Below are 23,998 nucleotides of genomic sequence, written 5' to 3'. Positions count from 1 at the left end.
AAGTTGAGGGGGGAGATCAACAATTTCTACCAGCTAGATAATGAATCTTTATATGAGGCGTGGGAGAGATTTAAAGACCTGATAAGGAAGTGCCCGCATCATGGGATAGAGAGATGGATGTTAGTCAATAAATTTGATAATGGGTTTTGTGGTACCACTCACACACTCATTGATGCAGCAGCAGCTGGGGCATTTATGAGGAAGAGCGCCAATGAGGAGTATGATTTGTTGGAAGAAATGGCCATTAATAATCAACAGTGGCCAAGTGAGAGACGTAACTCGAAGAAAGTGGCTGGTTTGCATGAGATTGATGCAATATCTAAGTTAACTTCTCAGGTTGAGGCTTTGACTAAATAGTTGCAAGGCAGTACAATGGCAGCCCCCGTGATGCAAGCTCAGATTAAGTGTGAATTATGTGGGGGTCCTCATGCTTATGAAAAGTGCCAATACGCAGATGTAAATAATATGCCATTGGAACAAGCTCATGCCATTGGGAATTTTCCTCGTCAAAATAACAATAACCCTTATTCAAAAAAATTTAACCAAGGGTGGAGGAATCATCCCAATTTTTCCTGGAAGAATGATCAACAAGGTCAATCCTCAATTCAGCAACCACACCAGTCATTTTAACAACCACCTCAAGGGTTCTATCAACAAAGACTCAAGCCTCAACAACAACCACCTTAGCTACCTATGCAACAACAACAGAATCCTGTGAGACAGCCTGATACTCAGTCTGATGTTCTTAATCAATTCATGATTGAGACGTGGTCTTCTATTAGAAATTTGGAGACTCAGATAGGGCAATTGGATACTCTTATGGCCAACTGTGCTCAAGGTAACCTACCTAGCACAACTGAGGTTAACCCAAAAGAGCAACGCCAGGCTATTACATAGAGAAATGGAAAGAGGTACGAAAGGCCAAGCTCAGAACAGTCAGTTGAAGACAAGGGTCAGGATCAACAGGCACAGGGCACATTGGATCAGAAGCAAGATGAGGACAAGGTTACTAAAGACCTACCAGTCGAGGAAGGTACACCGCCAGTCAGTATTGATCATCATATTAAGATTCCCTATCTTCAAAGGCTTCGCAAGAACAACTTAGATAAGTAGTTTTTGAAATTTCTAGAAGTATTCAAGAAACTGCATATCAACATTCCATTTGCGGAGGCTCTAGAGAAAATGCCTAGTTACGTGAAATTCATGAAAGACATCCTGTCTAAGAAGAGAAAAATGGGAGAATATGAAACTGTGGCATTAACTGAAGAATGTAGCTCTATTCTGCAAAGGAAACTCCCTTAGAAGCTGAGAGACCCTGGGAGTTTTACTATACCTTGCACCATAGGGAATATTGAGAGCATGAATGCTCTATGTGATTTGGGAGCAAGCATTAATCTGATGCCGCTTTCAGTTTTCAGAAGATTAAAGCTTGGGGAAGCAAGGCCTACTACGGTGACATTACAATTGGCAGATTGTTCATTGGTACATCCTCGAGGTATAATAGAAGATGTCCTAGTTAAGGTGGACAAGTTTATCTTCCCAGCATATTTTATTGTACTTGATATGGTGGAGGATACAAACGTTCCACTCATCTTGGGTAGACCATTCTTGGCAATAGGCCAAGCTTTGATTGATGTGCAGAAATATTAGTTGAATCTAAGAGTACAAGGTGAGGAAGTTGTTTTCAATGTACTCAGGGCTATGAATTACTCTGGGGCCAGTGATAGCTGTTTTTCTGTGGATGTGGTAGAGAGTCTAGTGGATGAGAAGAAGGTAGTAGAAGACCCTCTTGAGTTGAGTCTGAGAGAGGAGGAAGTTACTGAACAAGATGGGAAGGACGTCATGGAATATGCGAAGTGGTTGAATTCTTATGGGCCTTTGAAGAGGAAGTACTTTGAAGAGCTTGGTTCCATGCCTACAAGAACATTGCCTTCAGTTGAGAAGACGCCAGAGTTAGAATTGAAGGTATTGCCTGATCATTTGCGATATGAATTCCTCGGTAAGAACAAGACACTTCCTGTGATAGTATCTGCTTTGCTTTCGGATGTTTAAATAGAGAAGTTACTAAGGGTGTTGCGTATGCATATGAGAGCCATTGGGTGGACTTTGGCTGACATCAAGGGGATCAGCCCCTCAACAGTGATGCACAACAATTTGATGGAAGATGGAATTAAGCCTACTATTGATGCTGAAAGAAGGCTTAATCCACCAATGAAGGAAGTGGTCAGAAAAGAAGTGGTCAAGTGGTTAGATGCAGAAGTGGCTTATCCAATTTTTGACAGCAAATGGGTGAGTCCAGTTCAAGTTGTTCCCAAGAAAGGAGGGATGACAGTGGTCAAGTACGAAAATAATGAATCGCTTCCAACTCGAACTGTCACAGGTTAGAGGATATGTATTGACTACTGAAAGCTCAACAAGGCAACCAATAAAGATCACTTGCCACTACCCTTTATTGATCAGATGTTGGATAGACTGGCCAGCCATGAATATTATTGTTTATTGGATGGGTACTTTGGATTCCATCAAATAGGCATTACACCTGAGGATCAGGAGAAAACGACATTTACATGTCCATATGGCACATTTACATTCAGAAAAATGCCATTTGGACTTTGTAATGCAACAGCACATTCCAAAGGTGCATGATGGCTATCTTTTTTTTACTTGGTTGAGAATTGCATCGAGATTTTTATGGATGACTTCTCAGTTTTTGGGTCTTCCTTTGACCATTGTCTAAGCAACTTGGAAATGGTTCCAACAAGGTGTGATGAGCCAAATTTGGTGCTTAATTGGGAGAAGTGTCACTTCATGGTGAACGAAGGCATAGTGTTGGGACACTGAATTTCTAATGAAGGGATTGAAGTAGAAAGAGCAAAGATCTCTACAATAGAAAATTTGCCACCACCAGTTTCAGTGAAAAGGGTTCGTAGCTTTCTGGGTCACGTTGGTTTCTACAGACGGTTCATAAAAGACTTTACAAAGATTTCAAAACCCTTATCTAGTTTGTTGATGAATGGAGTTCCATTTGATTTTGGAGAGGATTGCTTGAAGTCTTTTCAGACACTTAAGGAGAAACTCATTTCAGCGCCCATAGTCATTGCACCAAATTGGGAGTTGCCCTTTGTAATGATGTGTGATGCAAGTGACTATGCAATGGGAGCAATCCTGGGACAACGAGTTAACAAGATATTTCACACCATCTACTATGCTAGTAGAACCTTGAATGACGCTCAAATGAATTATGCCACCACCGAGAATGAGATGTTGGCAATAGTATTTGCTTTTGATAAGTTCAGGCCATACCTAATTGGGAAGAAGGTAATTGTGTACACTGATCATTCTGTAATTAAATACCTTATGACCAAGTAGGATGCCAAACCAAGGCTGATTCAATGGGTTATTTTACTACAAGAGTTTGATTTGGAAATCAGAGATAAGAAGGGAACAAAGAATTTAGTGGCAGACCATTTATCTAGGTTGGACTTAGAAGAGAGCCAGACTATGAAGGAAGTCTAGATAAATGATGAATTTCCAGATGAGCAATTGTATACTTTGAGGGAAAGTGTGATGGTCCCATGGTTCGCTAATTATGTAAACTTTTTGGCTGCAAACACTACTCCTCCATATATGTCTAGACAATAGCTGAAGAAATTTTTCTCTGAAGTGAAGCACTATTACTGGGAAGAACCAATCTTTTAAAAACATTGTGCTGATAAGATTATCAGAAGGTGTGTGCCTGAAGAGGAGATGCATTCCATTTTGACCCACTGCCATACTTTGCAATGTGGTGGTCATTTTGGCAGTGGTAGAACTGCTGCAAAGGTTCTTCAGTGTGGGTTTTTCTGGCCAACTTTGTTTAAAGATGCTCATGAGTTCGTGAAGGCATGTGATCGCTGTCAGAGAACTGGAGATATTTCAAGAAGGAACGAGATGCCTTTGACTGGAATTCTAGAAGTGGAGTTGTTTGATGTGTGGGGAATATACTTTATGTGCCCATTCCCGTCATCTTACAATAACCTGTACATATTGCTAGCTGTGGACTATGTCTCTTAATGGGTGGAAGCAGCTACAACTCATGCAAATGACGGTAAAACAGTTCTTAACTTTTTGCAAAAAGATATCTTTACTCAATTTGGTACTCCTCGAGCAATTATAAGCGATGAAGGGAGTCATTTTTCTGACAAGCTGTTTGAGACTTTTCTTGCAAGATATGGAGTGAGACATCGCACTGCGTTGCCTTACCATCCATAAAGTAATGGACAAGCAGAAATCTCAAACCGAGAGGTAAAGAGTATTTTGGAGAAAACGGTGCAACGGTCCAGGATAGATTGGTCTAAGAAACTCGATGATGCATTGTGGGTATATAGGACAGCTTTTAAGACACCTATTGGCATGTCTCCATACATGTTGGTTTTTGGCAAAGTGTGTCATCTACCAGTGGAACTTGAGCTTCGAGCATTTTGGGCCATTGAAACTCTGAATATGGACATGGCAGCATCGGGAGAGAAAAGATTGTTGCAGTTGAATGAGCTAGAGGAGCTAAGGAATGAGGCATATGAGAATGCCAAAATTTACAAGGAACGGACTAAGTTGTGGCATGATAAGAACCTGGTTCGAAAGGAATTTCAACCTGGTCATTAAGTATTACTATTTAATTCTAGGTTGAAATTGTTTCCAGGCAAGCTAAAATCGAGGTGGTCCGGACCTTACACTGTTGTTAAAGTACTCCCTTATGCATCAATTGAGGTAACTAGTGAGAAGACCGGTAATTTTAAGGTGAATGGGAAAAGATTGAAGTCCAACTTGGGTGGTCATTTTGATCAGGCCAAATCCGTCATCCTCTTGACGTCACAATGAAGAGGAGTTCAGCATCCGACTAAATGACGTTAACGACAACGCCATTGGGAGGCATCCCAACTTGTATTTTGTTTTGCATTTTAATTTTTGGTTTGGAACAATTAGTTTTTTTTACTCTTTTCATTTCTTATTGTTTTTGTCATTCTGTGTAACATCTGGAAAAAGAAAACCGTGAAAAACGTTAAAAAAAGGATAATTTTTGGCTTTCAATTAGGGCCGCGACGCAACTTGTTGCACCGCAGCGCCTAGGGGCATTAGCGCCATGGCGAGGCCCCTGATAGAGAGGACAAAAATTCAAAGTCGGCTTAGCATCGCGGCCCCAGCTCTTGCGTCGCGGTTCCTGGAGCAATTGAAATCCGAAGAAAAAAAATTACATACATTAGCGTCGCTGCGCTAGCGCGGGCCACCACTTATAACCTAAAATTTCCACTATTTTTTCCAAACCCTCCAAAATACCCCATCCGCCTCTCCTCATCTTCTTCGATTTTCCTCCACCCTAAACACCATAAAACCACCATAACCACCAATATTTAACTCCTTTTTCATAATTTCTCCACCCAATTTCATAAAAAGCACTTATCCCATCCTTTTCTTTCCCGCTCTCCACCAAGTTTCATCAAAAATACCACTTTTCCCACTCATTTCAACCCTAATCCGAAAATCACCATCTATTCCTAAATTTTCTTCAATTCGTCCAAGCTTTCGACAAAAATGGTGGATTATCAATGGGTTTCTCACTAATAAAAGTGATTTTGCCTCTCATATTTGCAAAGTTAATGAGCTTCCTTTGGTTATTGAAGAAATCAAGTGTTAATTGGGTATTATTGTGGATTAAGTGGTGTATTTTGGATATTATTGATATTGTGAAAAATTGGATTGGTGAATTTTGGTTTGTGGTGAATTGTTCTGATTTTGGGAAGTGCTAAAAAAAAGGGGAGGTGCTGCCAAAATTTTTAGATGACCTAAAAGTGTGTATTTTTTGAGTGATTTTACTCAATGGGTCCAAAGAAAGGTACTGTAAATGCTTCAGGTGCTTCATCATCTCGCCCTCCTCGTGTTTCCAGAAGGGCAGATTATGACACCACTCGATTTGTGAGCAAAGAGGCTCAAGAAAGGTTTGTGGTGTTGTCAAGGAAGCCTATACTTGAAGAAAGGGTATGGAATTTAGTCCAGAACCTCTGGAAAACCAGCCACTATATGAGAAAATTCGAGCTGAGATTGCTCGCTGACAGTGGGACCAATTTGTTGACTATAATGGCAAGGCTGATCACACGATGATGTATGAATTTCTTGCTAATTGGCCAGAAAGAGACAACCATACTGTCACTGTGGAGGGCAAGAAGATACTAGTTACTCTTGAAGCATTTAATCAGTTGTATGAGGTACCTGACTTTCCCATAGAAGAAGAATGAGCTTCGGGTATTGGGGGCCGATAATCTAGATTATGTTGACATTGCAGAGACATTGGGTTTTCCTAGAGCCCGAATTCATTTGAAGGATGGTGAACCCAATTGTATGTATCAGTGTGAGCTTAATCAAGTGGCTCGAGCTTGGTGTTATTTTGTGAGTGCCCGATTGATTCCCAACAATCATCTATCTGATATCCCGATTGATCAGCTCAAGGTGACATACGCTATCTTAAAAGGGTATAATCTAAACATTGGGAGATATATTCGGGAGAGTATCAATCATATCATTCAGGGTACCACTACTGGCGTGTTGGGGCATGGAAATTTCATAACTGAATTGTGTGTTATGTATGGCGCACCTCAATACTTAACTGACATGAAGGTGCCTCCGCAAAAGCCAGTCGGGTTGTCCATGGTGAATCGCCTCATCCCTCCGCATCCATATGGCGCCCCCAGTCCTAAGAGGAAGAGGTCGATCGCGTCAGAGGACCGATGATGGTGAGGATGAGCCCGAAGCTTTCTGTGGTCACATTGATCCTGCTATGCAGTACACTCATGATCAGCTGAATTACCTTATTCAGCAACACATGCATATGCAAACTTATATGGGGCAGCGGAGTGCTTATGATACGAACCATATTCAGCAGTTGAATAATTTGGTATCTCAGTGGTCTTTAGATGAAGAAGATGAGAATTATTTTGCACTACCACCGCGTTTCACTCCATATGACCAGCCACTGCCATCGAACCCATTCTGAGGAGGTTGTAAGGTAAGTTTTTCTCTCTTGGATTATAATGTTCACATTGGGGACAGTGTGAAATTAAGTTTGGGGGAGGGACTTATTTTTATTTTTCTGTTTATTTTAGTTAGTTTTAATTGTTTTTCAGTGTTGTCATGTGTTGTTTGTTGTGTTTGTGTGTTTAGTGTTAAGCCTATGATATGCATAAATGTCGATGTTGTCACTTGTAAAATGGAAATTGTAAATAAACTGTGTGCTTGACTTGATTACACTTTGGATTAATTTGGATGCCTTTTGGAAATTTTTGTAGATGTGCAAATTTTAATAATTGGATTGTGTCATACATGTTTTACTTTGGTTTAAGGTATGAATGGTTGAATAGGATAGAACTTGCATGATTTGCCTTTTGAGACGAAATTTAGGCGATTTTTTTTGGAACGTCAGGGTCTTTCAAGCTAACCTCTATTGTGTTATCCCTAGTTGCCCCTTTGTGCCTAGCCTATTTATTGTTTTCAAACCACTTTTGTTGAGCCAAAAATTCTATCTATTATTATTTACTTTCCCTTTGTCTTAAAAATTATACCATAAGCTTAAAAGTAAGTTTGGGGGAGGGAATTGTAATTGAGTCAAAGTTTTTGTATGAGTGGTTAAACAATGTAAATTCTTGATTGAGAAAATTATCTAAAAAAAATTATTAAAAAAAATGAATAGCATGTTGTGAAAATAAAAGTGTGTGCAACATCACAATTTGAAAAGAAAAAAGAAAAAAAAAAGTAAATGTCTTTACATTTGTGAAACTTTTCTCAATCATTGGAAGATGGGGAATTGGGGATGGTTGTAAAAGTTTAAGGTTTGATTGGTTTTAGTAAGCTTATGGTATAATGGTGCCTAAATGACTTTTCAACCACCTTTTACCTAAGCCAAAATGTTATAACCTTGAAAGTCCTGCTGATTCCAAAGCTTGAATTGTTGACATTAGTGGAGAAAGGTAAGTGTGCAAGCTTATTGAATATTGGTTTGTGGAATGTTGGAAGAGTAAGGCATGTATGATGTTGTCCAATTGTTGATTTGTAATTTGCAAGTATATTCTTATTTCCAAATAAGGCATTAGGATTAATTGTTAGAGTAATTGAGTTAAAATTCTGGTTGTTTAATGGTTGAAGTTTTATAGGTGATGGCGGCATGCTATGAATAATAGTGGAGGCTTAATTTGTCGTGTTTTGGTTGTTTTAAGTTTTGTGAGTCATTTCCTTACTCGAGGGTGAGTAAGAAGCAAGTTTGGGGGAATTTTTTAGGCTAGTTTTAGCCTACTTTTTAAGTGTTTCGATCATTGTTTTCTTCTTTGGTTTGCACGATTTTGGAGCAGATTTATGCTTATTTTTCTTGATTTCAGGTTTATGCAATATAATTTGGCAATTGGAGTGAAAAGTGGAGATTTAGTGCTAAACCGAAGCCAAAAGCATGTTAACATGAATTTCTAGTAAAGGCCGCGACGCTACTGATGGCGACGTGGCGCTGGTATCCATTACAGCCGCGGTGAGGTCAGAATTCCAGATTGCAAGTTGAGATCCCATGAGGAATTAGGGTCATGGCGCTAAGGTGCATTACGGCCACGGTGATCCCCTTTACAGAAAGTTCGAAATTTCTCTATCGTGCAATAGCGCCGCGGTGCAGGAATTGGAGTTGCGGCGCTAACGTCCGTACGTGTCAGAATTTTTAAGGGTAATTTCTTCATTTTTAGGAGAGAAAAGAGGAGGTTTTCGTTTTTAATAGGGGGAAATCGCAATTTGAAAAGAGTAGACTTCTTGAACCCTAGAAAAAGAAGAAAAAAGAGATTGGAGCAGGGATTGGCGGATCGTGTCAATCCTAAACTAGTTTCTTCTCTTCTCTCTTTATTTTTCTGCTTTTGATTATGTTTGTTTTTTAATCAGTTTAGAACATGTTAATGGAGATTATGAACTAAACTCCAATTTAGGGATTTTAATGGAGATTTTATGAGATTATCTATGGAATAATGTAATTTCGATATTTTTCTTTCTTCTATTGATATGTGATTTATTCATATTTGTGCTCAATACATGTTTTAGATTGGCCATCTTTTACATGACCTATGATTCTAATATGAAATCTAAAAAGTGAATATTAGGAATGCTCTAATTGAATAAACATAAGTTTTGATGCAAAACGAAAGTATTTGTGTAGCTTTTGTGGCTTTAGATTATTGCTTAATGCTGATTGCTTGTGTAATTTATCTCATAAATGCAATAATTTACCTTGTAATCTACTACCATTATGTCTTAATAGGAATATTGGTAATTTTATAATCTGCCATCACAATAGAAGAAGAAGGAAAATTATTTTGCATTACTGAATTAGATAATTGAAGCAATTGAAATTATTTTTCCCTAATCTTCATCTCTTGATTGAATATTGTTATTTGTCTAGTTTTATTTCTTTGCTTGATTAAATTAGTCTCAAAACAAATTTTTATTTGCCAAATAGAACTATAGATTCAATTTAATAGGTAATTAGCTATAGTCCTTCTCGGAACGTTCTCACTCACGTGAGTTATTACTTGGGAAACGATACGTATACTTGCGTATTGAATTTTCGCAACACTGAGTAGGACACACTTACTTAAAATAGCCACGTGCCTCCCACGTGTAGACCAATCATGCCACGTCATCAGGAAGTTCATTTTTGGGTAGACATTTTCCCCCCAAGTTTATTTTACTACGACCAGCATAAAATAAACTTGAACGACGGACCTTCTGCTTGACCTGTCAGACCTGTCACAACCATTAATGCCTTCTCAAAAAAAGACAACCAATCATGACATTGTAGTTTCCCAAAAAGCGATTTGACGGCTATCACATTTTTCCATGCCTCAAAAATCATTCCCCATCATTACCTCATTAACCATGGTTCAACCAATATAAATACCCCCCCACCCCATATTTATTCTTTACTTTTTACTTTCCATCTTTCATGAAGAACTTTGAGGAACAGAATTTATGTCCAGCTACTCAAACCAACGTTCCAGAAATTTGCATCAATCTTTATCCAAGTAAGTTTCTTGAACTTCTTCGTCTCTGAGATGCAATGCAATAACTACCTTTTTAGTTTTCTGGTTTGACTTGGATTCTAAGTACCCAAATGTTCTTGAAAAATGATTTGGGGTAATCGGGCATGTAGGTATTAACATGAGAGGATAAGGAAAAAACACTAAATTTGGCTTAGGAATTGGTTTAGGATTTAGGATTTAGGATTATTGGTTTAGGGCATTAAATCAAAGTAAAAATTCGATTTTTAGGCACTTAGAAAAAACTGGGTTTTTCCCTCCCTCTCTCAGAGTCGAAAAGTTTTTCCTGAAAAACTTTTCACTTTTACTTTTTAATCTGTTTTCTAAGATGTTCGCATACTATTTAGTGTTTACGTTAGGATGATGCTGGTCGTATAAAAGCTTAACTTTTATACACGAGTAATGTTATCCCAATGCTTCCACTTCTTTAGCTTATTGGCTGTAGATTCTCACCTCCCCTTCCCTGTTCGTAGATTTTCATGGACGTCCCGTGGGGTGGTGAGAGGCCAATTGACGATGACCTTCTCGCGCTATTGCTCGAATGTCAAGAACAGTCGTTGCTGCAATTCTTAGAAATTCCCTTTTCTCAAAATAACCCCACAAGTAGACCTTCGACCATCCAAACAAATATGGGTCGTGTAAAATCCATTGCAAAAAAGAAAAAGAAAACAACCAAACCTCTTGCCAATCAACCTGCCCCTCGGGCTGAAACTCCTTCGACTAGCCCTCAACCTGAAAACACTTCTCAGCCAAAAATTCAAACAAAAGCCCGACTTCAAGACGTCCTTTGACCAGAGGTCGAATGTTACGTAGCACCTCTTAGTATGATTACATCTAGGATGGTATGGAATTATCTCAAGACTTACGGCCTTCCTGGGATAACCCTCATCAAGCCTTCAATCGACCAGCGGGCAAACCTTCTTGGCGGCGACTTCAGCGCTTGGTCGAGATATCATATTGAGGCAGGGGCAACCTTGCCTCTGCATCCATTTTTCCAGGGGGTGGCCAACTATTTCGAGGTCACTTCCTTTCAAATCACCCCAAACAGATATAGAGTGCTCTCTACTCTCTATATTCTTTACAGCCACAAGAAGTGGTCAGTTCCTACGCCACATGAGATTAATTGATTGTTTGATCTCAAATCTAACCCCAACCAAAACAACACGGGGTTCTTTCATTTCTACCACTAGCAATCTGCTCACACCTTCTTGAGTAATATTACCCACAAGTCTAACGTGGGAAAGTACTTCCAGGAGTACTTTTTAACACCGGACCTAGTCGGCAACAACCTGGCCTTCGCTGAAGGAGGTAAGTCATTTACTTAATGGTCAAGAGATTTCATTTAGCTTTTCTGCACATTCTTTAAAACTTTGGTGTCATTCAGATCCATGGCATCGACCAGTCCCAACTCAAAAAATGGAGATACGAGCAGCATCCTTGGCCAGCATGATGAATATTGAAAAAAGTGTCAAAGAGTTGGTCACGAAGAACAATCTAAGGCTGGTTGGCCTTCTGGCACCTCACCAGGACGTGAGGGAATCAACTGCGAGAAGTGCCACTGGGGAGAAGTTCCCAAGTAGCACTAAGATGTGTCACAACCTCCGAGGAGGAGGGCAGTGGGAGTGACCATCAAGGAACAGTCCAGCACTCCACGAGCAGCGGCTCTCCCCGCCCAGCATGGGAAGGGCAAGGAGAAGCTCCCTGATCACCCCGAGCCTATACTTGAGTCCTTGAACGAGAATGGTACTGACTTCTCACTCTTAGACAGTTTACCAATTCCCTGTCATTTATTTGACGGGAACGAAAACTTTAAATACGCGCCTAGTTTAAATTCAGACTTCTTTAAGGCAGAGAGTGAGTGTAGCAGCAGACAATAAATAATGTAGAGACCAGTAGTTGTAGCTTGGGTATTTTACTTATAATTTATTTTCTCTTTGGTTGCTTGTCTTTTTTGCATAACAACTCACCCTGACTGATCGTATACTTCTTTTCTGCAGACATGCCTGCCGAGAAAGCATTCGATTTATACACCAACCCTACTGCCACCACTCCTGCGAGCAGGAAGAAAACAAATAGGCGCCAGCCAGGACAAGGTTCTAGTGACGCATCCACAAAGAGGGCTTGGACAGAGGACCCTCCTGCACCAACTCCTTCCAAAGAGACAACTCCCCCTCCAGGCCCTGCCGACCAGACTCCTTTAGCTTCCATCGACTAGAATCCCTCAACTCTTGCCAACCAAAGTCTTGTTGCTCAGCCAGATAAAACCCTTGTCGAGGTGATCCTGAACTCCGCCTACACCTCGGCCATTGACAGGCTGAAGAGACTGTCCAGACACGGGCGTAGTTTGGAATCCTTCAGCAATGCTCCTACCATGTCGGTCGATGAGCTCCTTAGCTGCGGGCTGAACAAACTACTCACTTTAAGATGCTGCTTCCATTGTGGTTTGATTCTTATCTCTTTATTAGATACTAACAATCTTTTTACTTTTATTTTCTAATCGTAGGGGATTCTAACCGTGAGTACCAGTTGGTGCCACTCGGAGGAGGTGGTCGCCAAGCAGGCTGAAGAGATTAAGGCGGCTGAAGAGAAGCTAGTCGAGCAGCACAAGGTTGTTGAGGCCAAGCATGTTGAAGATTTTCGAGCAGTTGAGGCTAAGATTTCCAAGCTTGAGGAGGAATTGAAGAAGTAGGAAGACTCTATTGCCAAAATTACCGCCTCCAAAGATAAGTATAAGGAAGCCTCGTTGATAAACTACCGAGAAGCCCACAAAATTCAAGCGGAGTTGGAAATCAGCCACAAAAGAGGTTGTCGAACTCGAGGAGACCAATGCTCGCAACCTGGAGAAGTACGAGGGAGCAGCGTTCTAGTGCTTCTACATGTTCTGGAATAGAAATACCAAGGCAGACTTCACCTACTTACCAGATTCTATAAGGGAGGCTGAGTTGGCGAAGTGTGTTCCTCGACTGGAAGAGGATGAGAGGGCTCAAGGATCCCCTGAGGTATCTTTGGCAATAGGCATTGAGGGCGTTAATGAAGATGATGGGGCCATCGTCGACCAACAGCCACAAGAGCCTCAGGATCTTTCTTCAGTTTCAATTTTTTTTACCTGTATTTGATCTAACTTGTAACTTGGGACACACGAACCTCGGTTCGTGATCTCAAGACAATTTACTTTTTTGTTGCACATGCAGCTTTTACATTTAATTAACAATTTCATCCGAGTAGAAACTGCTCACGGTGAAAAGGATTTTACTCTTTATATTATAATATTTGCATTTTATTATAAAATCAGTTCGCATGACCGAACTTAGCATAGCATTTTGTTTTGATTTAACAAAATTTAAACAAAATTTTGAAAAATACTCTAAGTACCGTAGTATGATTTCCCTTATTTTGCTTGTGTGTTTACATATACTTGTTGATATGCTTTGCTTGCTTAGTACCTTTTATGCCCCCAAGTGATTGAGGAGCATAAGGTCCTCGGTCACTTGCCAAAACCAAGACCTATTTGAACATTTCTGCTCATGATAAATACTTAGGAGAATGATATTATAGCGAAACAACACACGTAATGAGCAAATACTTGTAATAAATACAATATTGGCAAGAATAACTGGCTACACACAGTTCCTTTTATTTCTCGTAATAAGTGGACAATCATGTCTGTATGAGTGATCAAGAAATGATCTTACACTTATAAGCGATCAATCATATGACTGACAGACTCTTGTTCATAAACTTGTAAAAGGTTAAATTAATACAAACCAATTCTTGAGAATGAACTGTTTATTGATAATACTTGCACAAGTGTTCTCCATTCCAATAACAAGGAATGAGATCTGCATTTTAGCGGGCAAGTTTATATGTGCCTGGTTTAAGGACTTCTTCGATTTGGTATGGCCTTTCCCAGTTAGGTCTAAGCACATCAGCAGCTTGGTCGTGGGTGTTGAGGAAAACTTTTCTAAGTACTAAATCTCCCACATTAAACTTTCTTTCACGTACTTTAGAGTTGAAAATCTGGGCAACCTTTTGCTAGTAAGCTGCTACTCAGAGTTGGGCTTGCTCGCGCCTTTCATCGACTAAATCCAGAGATTCCATCAATAATTGACTATTAACGTCCTAATCGTATGACACCTTTCGATGCGATGGCAGATCTAGTTCAACAAGCAACATAGCTTCGTACACACAGGCCAAGGAAAATGGAGTATGGCCTGTTGCTGTTCGATGGGATGTTCTATACGATGAAAGGACTTCGGGCAACTGCTTTAGCCATGCCCCCTTCGCTTCTTCAAGCATTTTATTCAGAGTATCCTTTAGTGTCTTGTTGACAACCTCAACATCTCCATTTGCCTGTGAATGAGCTATTGAAGAAAATTTTCTGATAATGCCATGCCTTTCGCAAAAATCGATGAATAGATCACTATAAAATTATGTGCCATTGTCTGAGACAATTTTTCTTGGCATCCCATAGCGACACACAATGTTGTTGACCACAAAATCCAGCACCTTCTTGGTCGTTGCCTTTTCGCGTGGGCAAAGACCCAATCAAATCAATCCCCCATACTTTGAATGGCCACGGGCTTTGCATATGTTTTAACTCATTAGGGGCTACTCGTAATATCATAGAGAATCTCTAACACTTGTCGCATTTTTGAACGAAATCCGCAGAGTCTTCATTCATTGTTGGCCAGAAGTATCCTTGCCTTAGGATCTTTTTTGAAATCCTCTGCCCCCAGCATGATCCCCGCATAAACGTTCATGGACTTCCCACATTAATTCTTTGACTTTTTCCTTTGTAACACACCTTAAGAGTGGCATTGAGTACCCCTTCTATATAAAATTATGTCGACCAGGATGAACCGAGGAGACTGCCTCTAGAGGGCCCTTGCTTTGTTTCTATCTGTCGGCAGTACTCCATGCGTCAAGTACTCAATGAAGGGTGTCATCCATGTGTCTGCTACTTGGATGACCAGAGAGGTTTCTTCTGTTTTAATGCTTGGTGTAGATAGCCATTCAACATGCACTAAATTCAAGGTGTTAGCATCCTTTGCAGTTGCTAACTTGGCCAAAGCATCAACGTTTGAGTTCTGGTCGCGAGGTACTTGCTGGAGAGTTTATTTTTCAAATTGTGCCAACAAATCCTTTACTTTGTTTAAATAACCAACCATCTTCAGACCCCAGGCTTGATATTCTCCAGTGATTTGATTAACCACTAATTTGGAGTCACTATAGATTTCAAGCGAATTTATGTTCATGTCCTTAGCTAATCTTAATCTTGCGAGCTGAGCTTCATACTCGGCTTCGTTATTAGACGCTGTAAAGTCGAATCTGATTGCGCAGTGGAATCGATGTCCTTTAGGTGTAACCAGAATCACACCGGCTCTAGTGTTGTGCTCGTTAGAAGAGCCATCTACAAACATTTTCCAAGAGGGAGTTTGGATTTGTGGCTCAGGCTCTTCTATCGGTTCGATGTCCTGAAGCCCAGTGAGTTCCGCGACAAAGTCTGCTAGAGCCTGTCCCTTCACTGCTGCTCATGGCAAGTAAGAAATATCAAACTGTCCAAGTTCAACTATCCATTTCAATAATCGACCAGTGGCTTCTAGTTTCTGCAGGACTTGTCGTAGGGGTTGGTCAGTTAGTGTTGCGATGGGGTGAGCTTGGAAGTACAGTTGCAACTTTCTGGAGGCTAGGATCAAGTAGTACGCTAATTTTTCAATGGGAGGATATCGCAGTTCTGCTCCTATTAGCTTTTTGCTTATATAATACACAACTTTTTGCACATGTTCCTCCTCTCTTACCAGGACAGCACTAGCATCATATTCTGTGACCGCCAAATAGATGAACAAGGTTTCCTTTTGGACTGGCTTAGATAAAACTGGTGGTTGCGACATATACCCCTAAGTAGGGAAAAAAATGGGACACACTTATTCGTTGATTTGGAAAAAAATCTACTCAAGGTGGCAATCCTCCTGGTTAGGCTTTGAACATCTTTTATCTTTGTTGGTGACTTCATCTCGATCAGGGCCTTGATCTTTTCAGGATAAGCTTCAATGCCTCGTGAGTTCACTATAAATCCCAAGAATTTCCCTAATCCAACTCCGAAGGAACACTTGAGGGGATTCAGCTTCATCTGATACTTATTTAAGACGTTGAAGCACTCTTACAGGTCCCCCATTTTTTCTTTTTCTTTCTTCGATTTAACCAGCATATCATCCACATATACTTCCATATTTACCTCGATCATCTCTTTGAACATGTCATTGAATAATCGTTGGTAAGTTGCACCAGCATTTTTCAAACCGAAAGGCATTACTTTGTAACAATAAAGCCATGTATTGGTTCGAAAGCTAGTGTGATCCTCATTAGGTGGGTGCATAATGATCTGATTGTATCCAGAATATGCATCCATGAATGATAGGATCTCGTGCCCCGAAATGGCATCGACCAGCTGGTCGATCCTTGGGAATGGGAAACAATCCTTTGGGCAGGCTTTATTGAGGTCTATGAAATCAACACATTTTCTCCACTTGCCATTTGGCTTGGGAACTAGTATGGGATTAGAGAACCATGATGGATAAAATGCTACCCTGATGAATCTGTTCTCCTTCAGCTTCTCAACTTTTTCTTTTAAAGCTTTCTATCTATCTTTGTCGAGCAGCCTTCTTTTCTATTGCACTGGTGGGAAACTTTTATCTATGTTCAGGACATGACTGATAATTGCTAGGTCAATTCCAACCATATCTTTGTGCGACCAGGCAAAGACCTCCTGGTTATTCTTAAAAAATTCCACTAGTTTTTGTTTTGTTGTTGTCTCTAAGTTTTTATTGACTTTGACAACCCTGGTCGGATTTGCCTCATCGAGTTGGACCTTCTTGAGGTCCTCAACTGGTCCTACTTCTTCATCAAAATCCCTAAAGCGAGGATCTAAATCCCTATCCTCACTTTGGGCAACACCCTATTTGGTGATGTGCTCACCTCATTGGGCTTGCATCTCATTGGCCAATTGCAACTCTTTTCCTGATTCTTCCCTCGATCCACCCCTAGTTGCCTCAGTAATGAGGAATTGTAACATTCCCTTGCTTCTCACTGGTTTCCCAACACGCATCCTATCCTTGCGTCAGTTGGAAACTTCATGGAGAGGTGTCAGACTAAGGTTACGGCTCGCAGGTCGACTAGGATGGGCCTTCCAATTACAGCATTGTATGTAGAAGGAATGTCCTGTTCGCAGGTGTGGTTCCTGCTATAACCGAAAGCCTTATCAACTTTATTGGCATGAGCCCTTCGCCAGAAAAACCATAGATGGTTTGGTTGCATGGCTCCAGATCTTTCACTGACAATTTCATCATTTCCAGCGAAGACTTGTACAAAATGTTTACTAAGCTCCCCATGTCCACCAACACCCACTTAACCATCATATTGGTGATTTGGACGTCCATGACCAAAGGGTCCAAATGAGGAAATCAGATATGATGAGCGTCAAGTTCAGAGAAAGTTATCAGTTCTTCCTCTGTTCGAGCTTCTTTGGGAGTTCGCTCCTCCACATTAAGCATTTCAATGTCCTGGTCATGGCATAAGGTTCGAGCGTATCGCTCCCTTGCCTTCCCACTATCTCCGGCTAGGTGTGGGCTGCCACAGATGGTTAGCAATGTACCCACCACAGGAGCTGGCTGTAAAGGGGGTAAGCATTGGCGTACAGGTGCTTGCTCATTGCCTTCTTGAGCCTCTTGCTGAGAACCTCTAGTGGCTCGTACATATCTCCTTAGGTGTCCTTATCTGATAAGGAACTCAATTTCATCTTTCAGCTGGTTGCACTCATTGTTGTCATGACCATAGTCGTAGTGAAAATGACAGAACTTGGTTGTATCGCTCTTGGAGATATCTTTCCTTATCGGAGTTGGTCGCTTGTAAGGGACATTGGCACTGGTCGCCTGGTACACCTCCGCTTTGCTTTCAACAAGGGTCGTGTAATTGGTCAATCTTGGCTCGTACCTATTACTCTTAGGGCGCTTATTCTCAGACGTCGATGGCTCGTTGTTTGCCCTTTTTCCACCATTTTTACAATTGTTTTTGCCATTGCCATTGGGTTTATCTGACCCGTTGGTGACTTTAGCGGGATCTTCCTTTGGTCCCTTATCTCCTGTAGGTGACTTCCCTTCGTTAGCAATCGCCTCTTTAAGCTTGATGTACCTGTCTGCTCCATCTAAGAATTTTTTGGTACTCTTCACCCCATTCTTCCTTAAACTATTCCATAGGGGTGAGTGGCGTCACACTCGAGTAGTAAGTGCCATCATTTTCCCCTTATCACCAACCGTCTTAGCTCCAGCTACTGCTCGCATGAAACACTGGACATATGCCTTTAAGGACTCTCCCTCCTTCTGGCGTATCTCGACCAGTTGGTTGGCTTCCGTCGGGTGTACACGACCAGCATAGAATTTCCCGTGGAACTCCTTTACGAACATCTCCCATGACACTATGCTAGCATGAGGGAATTTAAAAAATCATTCTTGTGCAGTATCGGATAGGGTGGCCGAAAAGATTCTGCAGCGAGCATCGTCCGACACCTTCTGGATGTCCATCTGTATCTCGAACTTATTAACATGAGATATGGGATCTCCATATCCATTGAAGTTGGGAAATACTGGCATCTTAAATTTGCTAGGGGTTTCTACCATTGCTATTCTTTGTATGAATCGAGTGCCTCTTATCCGATCATACTCGATGTGGGATGTTCGGCTCCCACCAGCTACTGGATGGCCTGGTTTAGGGCATCGATCTGGGCATGTAATACGTCTGGTATTGCTGGGCAACTGGTGCGAGAGGAGCGTACTCATCATGCCTTTTGTGCCTATCATTGAGCACATCCCTCAAGTTGTCATCTCTACACCTTTGGTCGCTAGGGCCCAACCGATCAAAGATGTTAGGTTGCCTAGGCTACCCCCAAGTGTTCTAGCTCGCAGGCCTATTTTCTCTTGGTGGGGGTTTCCTTTCTCCACCTCTCTCTCCTTGTCTTCAACCAGCATTCCCTGGACCGGAATCAACTTCATTGTAGTCGTATCCATCTTGAAAATGTGACCAGTTATGTCACGACCAGTTGATCGCACTGTCACCTCCTCTTGCTGGCATGTCTCGAGCGTCAGGGGGAGGCCTATGCTATTCAGTGGGTCCCCGGGCATTATTATGTCGTGGGGGGCCCCTGACCATAGAGCCTGACTCAGCATGCCTTCTGTTAGCAGAAGGACGCTATCCCCTGCTCGAAGGATTCGACTCCTCAGTAGTTTGGCGTCTAGGGCTTCGTGGAGGCTGCCCGGCCCTATTCTGCCTTTGATGCTGGGGATTATATCGACCAGCACGAGAAGGTGGCTATTTCTTAGGATCTTAAAATGGAAGATCCTCTTGAGCAGTAGGAGGTTGCTACAGCCTTGGAGGGCTTGCCGGTTGAGGTGGATGACTTAAATTTGGGACTTGTTGTGGTGGTGCCCTTGGTGGCTATTCCGGTTAAGAAGTTGGTGCCGGTTGTCCCCGGGCCAACTGAATGGCTGCTTCCAGAGCGGCAGTGGAATCCCTCTATCGGCGGTTTATGTCAGCCTGCCGCTCATTGAATTCTTGACGTTGACGGTTAATTTCTCTCTGTTTCAAAGCCATTGTCTCAGCCACATTCTCTTGATTAGCCCTCAAATTGGCTAATTCCTCCTGCAACACACTTAGTGTTGTCCTCAAGGTCTCAGAATCCCTCTCCTCCTCTTCAAAATCCAACTGTGGTTCATCTTCAGCCACATTTGATGGAGGAGTCTGTGTGGAAGCAGCACCAGAGGTTTGTCCCGTCTTTCTGGATGTTTTTGCCATTTAATTTTTTTGGAAGTCTTGCGTTGAACTCTCAATGAAAGCACCAAAATGTTGACCCTCAAATTGGTCAACAACATGAAGTCAGATGAATGATATAAAATGAAATGAAAACAAGAATAAATTAAGACAAAAAGGTAAATGACACAAACAATTTAGAGTGGTTCGGCCCCAATAAGATGGTAATGACCTACGTCCATTTAGCGCTCTTATTGATGTAGTACTCCAAGAATAGTGTTCAATGAAACAGGGTTCATGAGTTTCACTAATTCTTAGATGGATACAATTGTGATGGATAACAACACTCTTTTTTCTCTTTGAATCTCTCAGCTCAAGTGTTCTTAAGCCAAATGTTCCAAAATCCAAAAGTCCCCTCTCTTGAGACCTTTGATTCTTATTTATAGGCTCAAGGAGGTCTACATGGGCCAATGGGCCTTAACTACATTTAATACATGCATATCTAAATAATATGGGAAATTATAGTTAATGCATAATTACATATCTAAATGAAATAAATGAATATATGCGACCAGACTGGTCGCCCATATGTATGATGCTTGATAAACCAATAATCTTCTGGTCGATGGTCGAGCAGGATACACTTACTTAAAACAGTCACGTGCATCCCACGTGTAGACCAATCCTGCTACGTCATCAGGAAGTCTGTTTTTGGGTAAACAAACATGATGAGTAATTTAAATAGGCAAGCCAACAATCCTTTCTCCAATTCATTTAATCCAGGGTGGAGATATCACCTTAATTTTTCATGGAGAAATAATCAGGGCCAGCAACCTCAATTCCAACCTCAATCTCAACAGATTATGCCTCAACCTCCAACACCACCACCTATGCCACCAGTCCCTAAAGAGAAGTTAAATGAGTTACAAGCTGCATTGTTGACCTTCACCAACTCCCAAGCTCAGTTTATGACTGAAACTCGGTCATCCATAAGAAATCTTGAAATTCAAGTGGGTCACTTGGAAAATATTTGACAAAGTAGACCACAAGGAACTTTTCCAAGTAATACTGAGGTGAATCATAAGGAGCAGTGTAATGCGATCTCCTTGAGGAGCGGTAAGGAGTTGGTGAAGCTAGTTGAGAAATCTAGTCTTCCATCAAAAATGGAGTATGAGAAGAAGAATAGGGTGCATGAAGAGGTAAATGAGAACCTCAAGAAGAAGCGACCAGAAATAACTATTGAGCATCACATCAAGCTCCCATATCCTTAGAGGCTGCAAAAGAGGACGCTTGACAAGCAGTTTTCCAAGTTCTTAGATGTTTTCTGAAAACTTCACATTAACATTCCCTTTGCAGAAGCGTTAGAAAAAATGCCGAGTTATGTGAAATTCATGAAGGAAATCTTGTCAAAAAAAAAAGAAGGAAATTGGAGGATTATAAGATGGTGGCACTTACTGAGGAGTGCAATGCAATATTTCAAAAGATACTACTTCCCTAGCTTAAACATCCGGGTAGTTTTACCATTCCTTGTACTATAGGGAGTGCGGTTTTTGAGAAGGCATTATGTGATTTAGGGGCTAGTGTGTATCTAATGCCTCTATTGATCTTCCCCAAGTTTAAATTGGGAGAAGCTCACCCTACTACTGTGTCCCTACAAATAGTAGATCGCTTAGTTAAACATCCTCGGGGAGTGATTGAGGACGTATTGGTGAAAGTGACCAAATTCATCTTTAATGTAGAATTTATTATTCTTGATATGGAGGAAGATTAAAATATTCCAATTATTCTTGGGAGGCCATTTTTAGCTACTGGAAGAGCGCTAATTGATGTACAAAAAGGGGAATTGAAGCTACGAGTGTAAAATGAGGAGGTAACATTTAATGTTTTTGCTGCAACTGAACGATCATTGCTAAAGAAGGTAGTCAAAGAGTGCGTAATCATATGAAAAGGTTCTTTAGTAGGAAAGCTTGAATGTTACATGAGCGGTGGAAAGCTCCAAAAAGTTGCAGCATCATAAGACGGGCTTTCTCATATGACACTTTGGCTCTTAAGGATTCTAGGGGTGGACTTCATCTGAGTTAAATTTGAAGATGAATTCAGCGTCTGGCTAAATGACGTTAACGACAGCGCATTTGGAAGCATTCCCATCCTTTATTTGTAATTTTTTTATTAGTTTTATTTATGTTTTGGATTATGAATATTTTATTTTATTTTGAGTATTTATTTATTTTTTATTTTATTTTAGGATTAATTTTAATTTCTGTCGTTTAGTGTTAAATTTGTAATGTTGAATCGTCTAAAAAACTAAGGGAAAAAAAAGTAGGGTCACTATGCTACTTCAAGCCCAGCTCATAAATTACCAAGTTCAATCTATATCAGCCACCACATTTTGGCTACCTGAGGAAGACGGTGGCAAGGGTCCTTCGTTGTGGGCAGTCTGAGTTTGCCAGGTCAGTTTCTTTTCCTTTTCTTTTTATGTCACATTGGAGACAATGTATCAGTTAAGTTTGGGGGAGGAAATTTACCTTTGTTTTGTATATATTGAATAGTTTGTTTTAGTTGTTGTTGTGTTTTATTTGTGTATTATATTTGGTTAGTCTTTTATTTACTATGTTGTTGTGTCTAGGATTGTTGGAGTGTTGCGTTTGTGTAAATTAAGTTGTCAATGCTAGCCTATGATATGGAAGAAAATGTCGTGCAAATTTTTGAATTTTTTTATCAATTGAATCTGTGTGCTTGGTTAGACTTCATTGGTACCTTGTTTCGATCCATAAAAAAATGAATGTGTAGCCATGATTGAAAATTCTTTAAAATTTGAATTTGAATGTCTGCACTGTTAAAAAATTGGCTTGTGGTTTGATGAATGAATGAATCTAGAACTTGCTTGTTTATCATTTGAGACGAAATCCTAGATGAGGTATGATTAGGAAAGTGATTTAGGCCATTTCTTGGAATATTTGAGCCTTTCAAGCCAACCAAAAAGTAATTATCCATTGTTACCCATGTTGAGCCTAAAAGTATCCTCTTTGTTATTTGACAGCAATTGATAGCCAAATAGACATTTTGTTAGTTTTCACTCCTTTACCAAACTACTATGAGCATATGGTTAAATAATGGGGAATGAATTTTAATGAGATGTGATTAGTTTTGTAATTTGGTGTATTGTTATGAAGAGTAAAAAGGTTGAGAATTGAAACAAAAAAAAAAAGAAATTTGAAAATCCAAGCTACACTCTTGTTATGCTTTCACTAAAACAAGTTTAGGGGAGTTTAGTTTGAATAAAAAAAATGATAAAGTGAAATATGACTTTCTCAACCTTTACTTGGGTTCATATGGGGTTTTCTTTGGAAATTGTTTTGGTGGATTGTTGGTTTGTAAGGTCATATGCTTATGGTAATTTGGAGCCTGAATGACATATATCTACCCATTGCCTAAGCCTATTGTTATGAGCGTAAAGTCCTAGTGATTCTTGAGCATATTTTGTCTACATTAGTGGAGAGTGATGAACAATGCAAGCATATGGATCAATGGGTTGATGGTGAGTATTTTGCATGCCTACATAGATTCAATTGTTGACTAATTTTTGTGGTTATGGTTGAATAGGAATTTTTGGATTGAATCAGGATGTTGGTGTGGTTTAACGTATATTTTGGATTGTTTCTACAAATTAGGATTTTGGACTTTTGATGAGATTTTCTGAAATTGAGGCTAATTCAATGTTGTTGACTTGATTCATAAGCTTGTGTCATTTCTGTTTTTGAGTTGTCCATGTGTGGGTGTTTAGTTTAAATCTTTACTCGAGGCGAGTAAAGGTTAATTTTTGGGGAGTTTGTTGAGTCTAGTTTTGTGTTGGGTTTTAGGTAGTTTTTGTTAATATTTTTAGTTGTTTAGTGTAGTATTATGCTTTGTTTTTGCTTGTTTTCAGGTTTTAGCTTATAAATAAAGGAAAAGAACAATTGGAGAAAATTGGCAGAAAAATGATGAAAAATTGGCCTTTTGGTGTTTATTAGGTGAAAAGATGAATCCTCAAGAAATTTTATGGCTTCAGTGAATTTTCGGGATCAAAATCAAAAAAATTGAAGAAATTGTTAAGGGTCGTGGCGCTATGATGC

The 23,998-nt window shown here is 40.4% G+C and overlaps 1 protein-coding gene and 1 non-coding gene across 2 annotated transcripts; one reads left to right on the top strand and one right to left on the bottom strand.

Moving 5' to 3' along the window:
* Nucleotides 1-107, bottom strand: LOC133833695 (small nucleolar RNA R71). The gene has a single exon (XR_009893062.1). It is a non-coding gene; the product is annotated as a small nucleolar RNA R71 (small nucleolar RNA).
* A 586-nt stretch (nt 108-693) lies between these two features.
* Nucleotides 694-1,650, top strand: LOC133832190 (uncharacterized). The gene is made up of 2 exons (XM_062262565.1): nt 694-838; nt 1,346-1,650. Exons 1-2 carry the CDS (start codon nt 694-696, stop codon nt 1,648-1,650), a joined length of 450 nt encoding a protein of 149 aa, XP_062118549.1.
* Nucleotides 1,651-23,998: the final 22,348 nt, after the last annotated feature.

The sequence above is a fragment of the Humulus lupulus genome, chromosome 4, assembly GCF_963169125.1.
Source record: "Humulus lupulus chromosome 4, drHumLupu1.1, whole genome shotgun sequence".
NCBI classification, from domain to species: Eukaryota; Viridiplantae; Streptophyta; class Magnoliopsida; order Rosales; family Cannabaceae; genus Humulus; species Humulus lupulus.
Note: the sequence above shows the minus strand (reverse complement) of the source record. Positions and strands in the feature narration are given on the sequence as shown.

Bases quoted from the DNA above. Each gene is read 5' to 3' on its own strand.
- LOC133832190 (XM_062262565.1), top strand. From the start codon at position 694: ATGCAACAACAACAGAATCCTGTGAGACAGCCTGATACTCAGTCTGAT. The intron at 839-1,345 runs GTAACCTACCTA...CTTGCACCATAG, and splicing joins TATGGCCAACTGTGCTCAAG to GGAATATTGAGAGCATGAAT.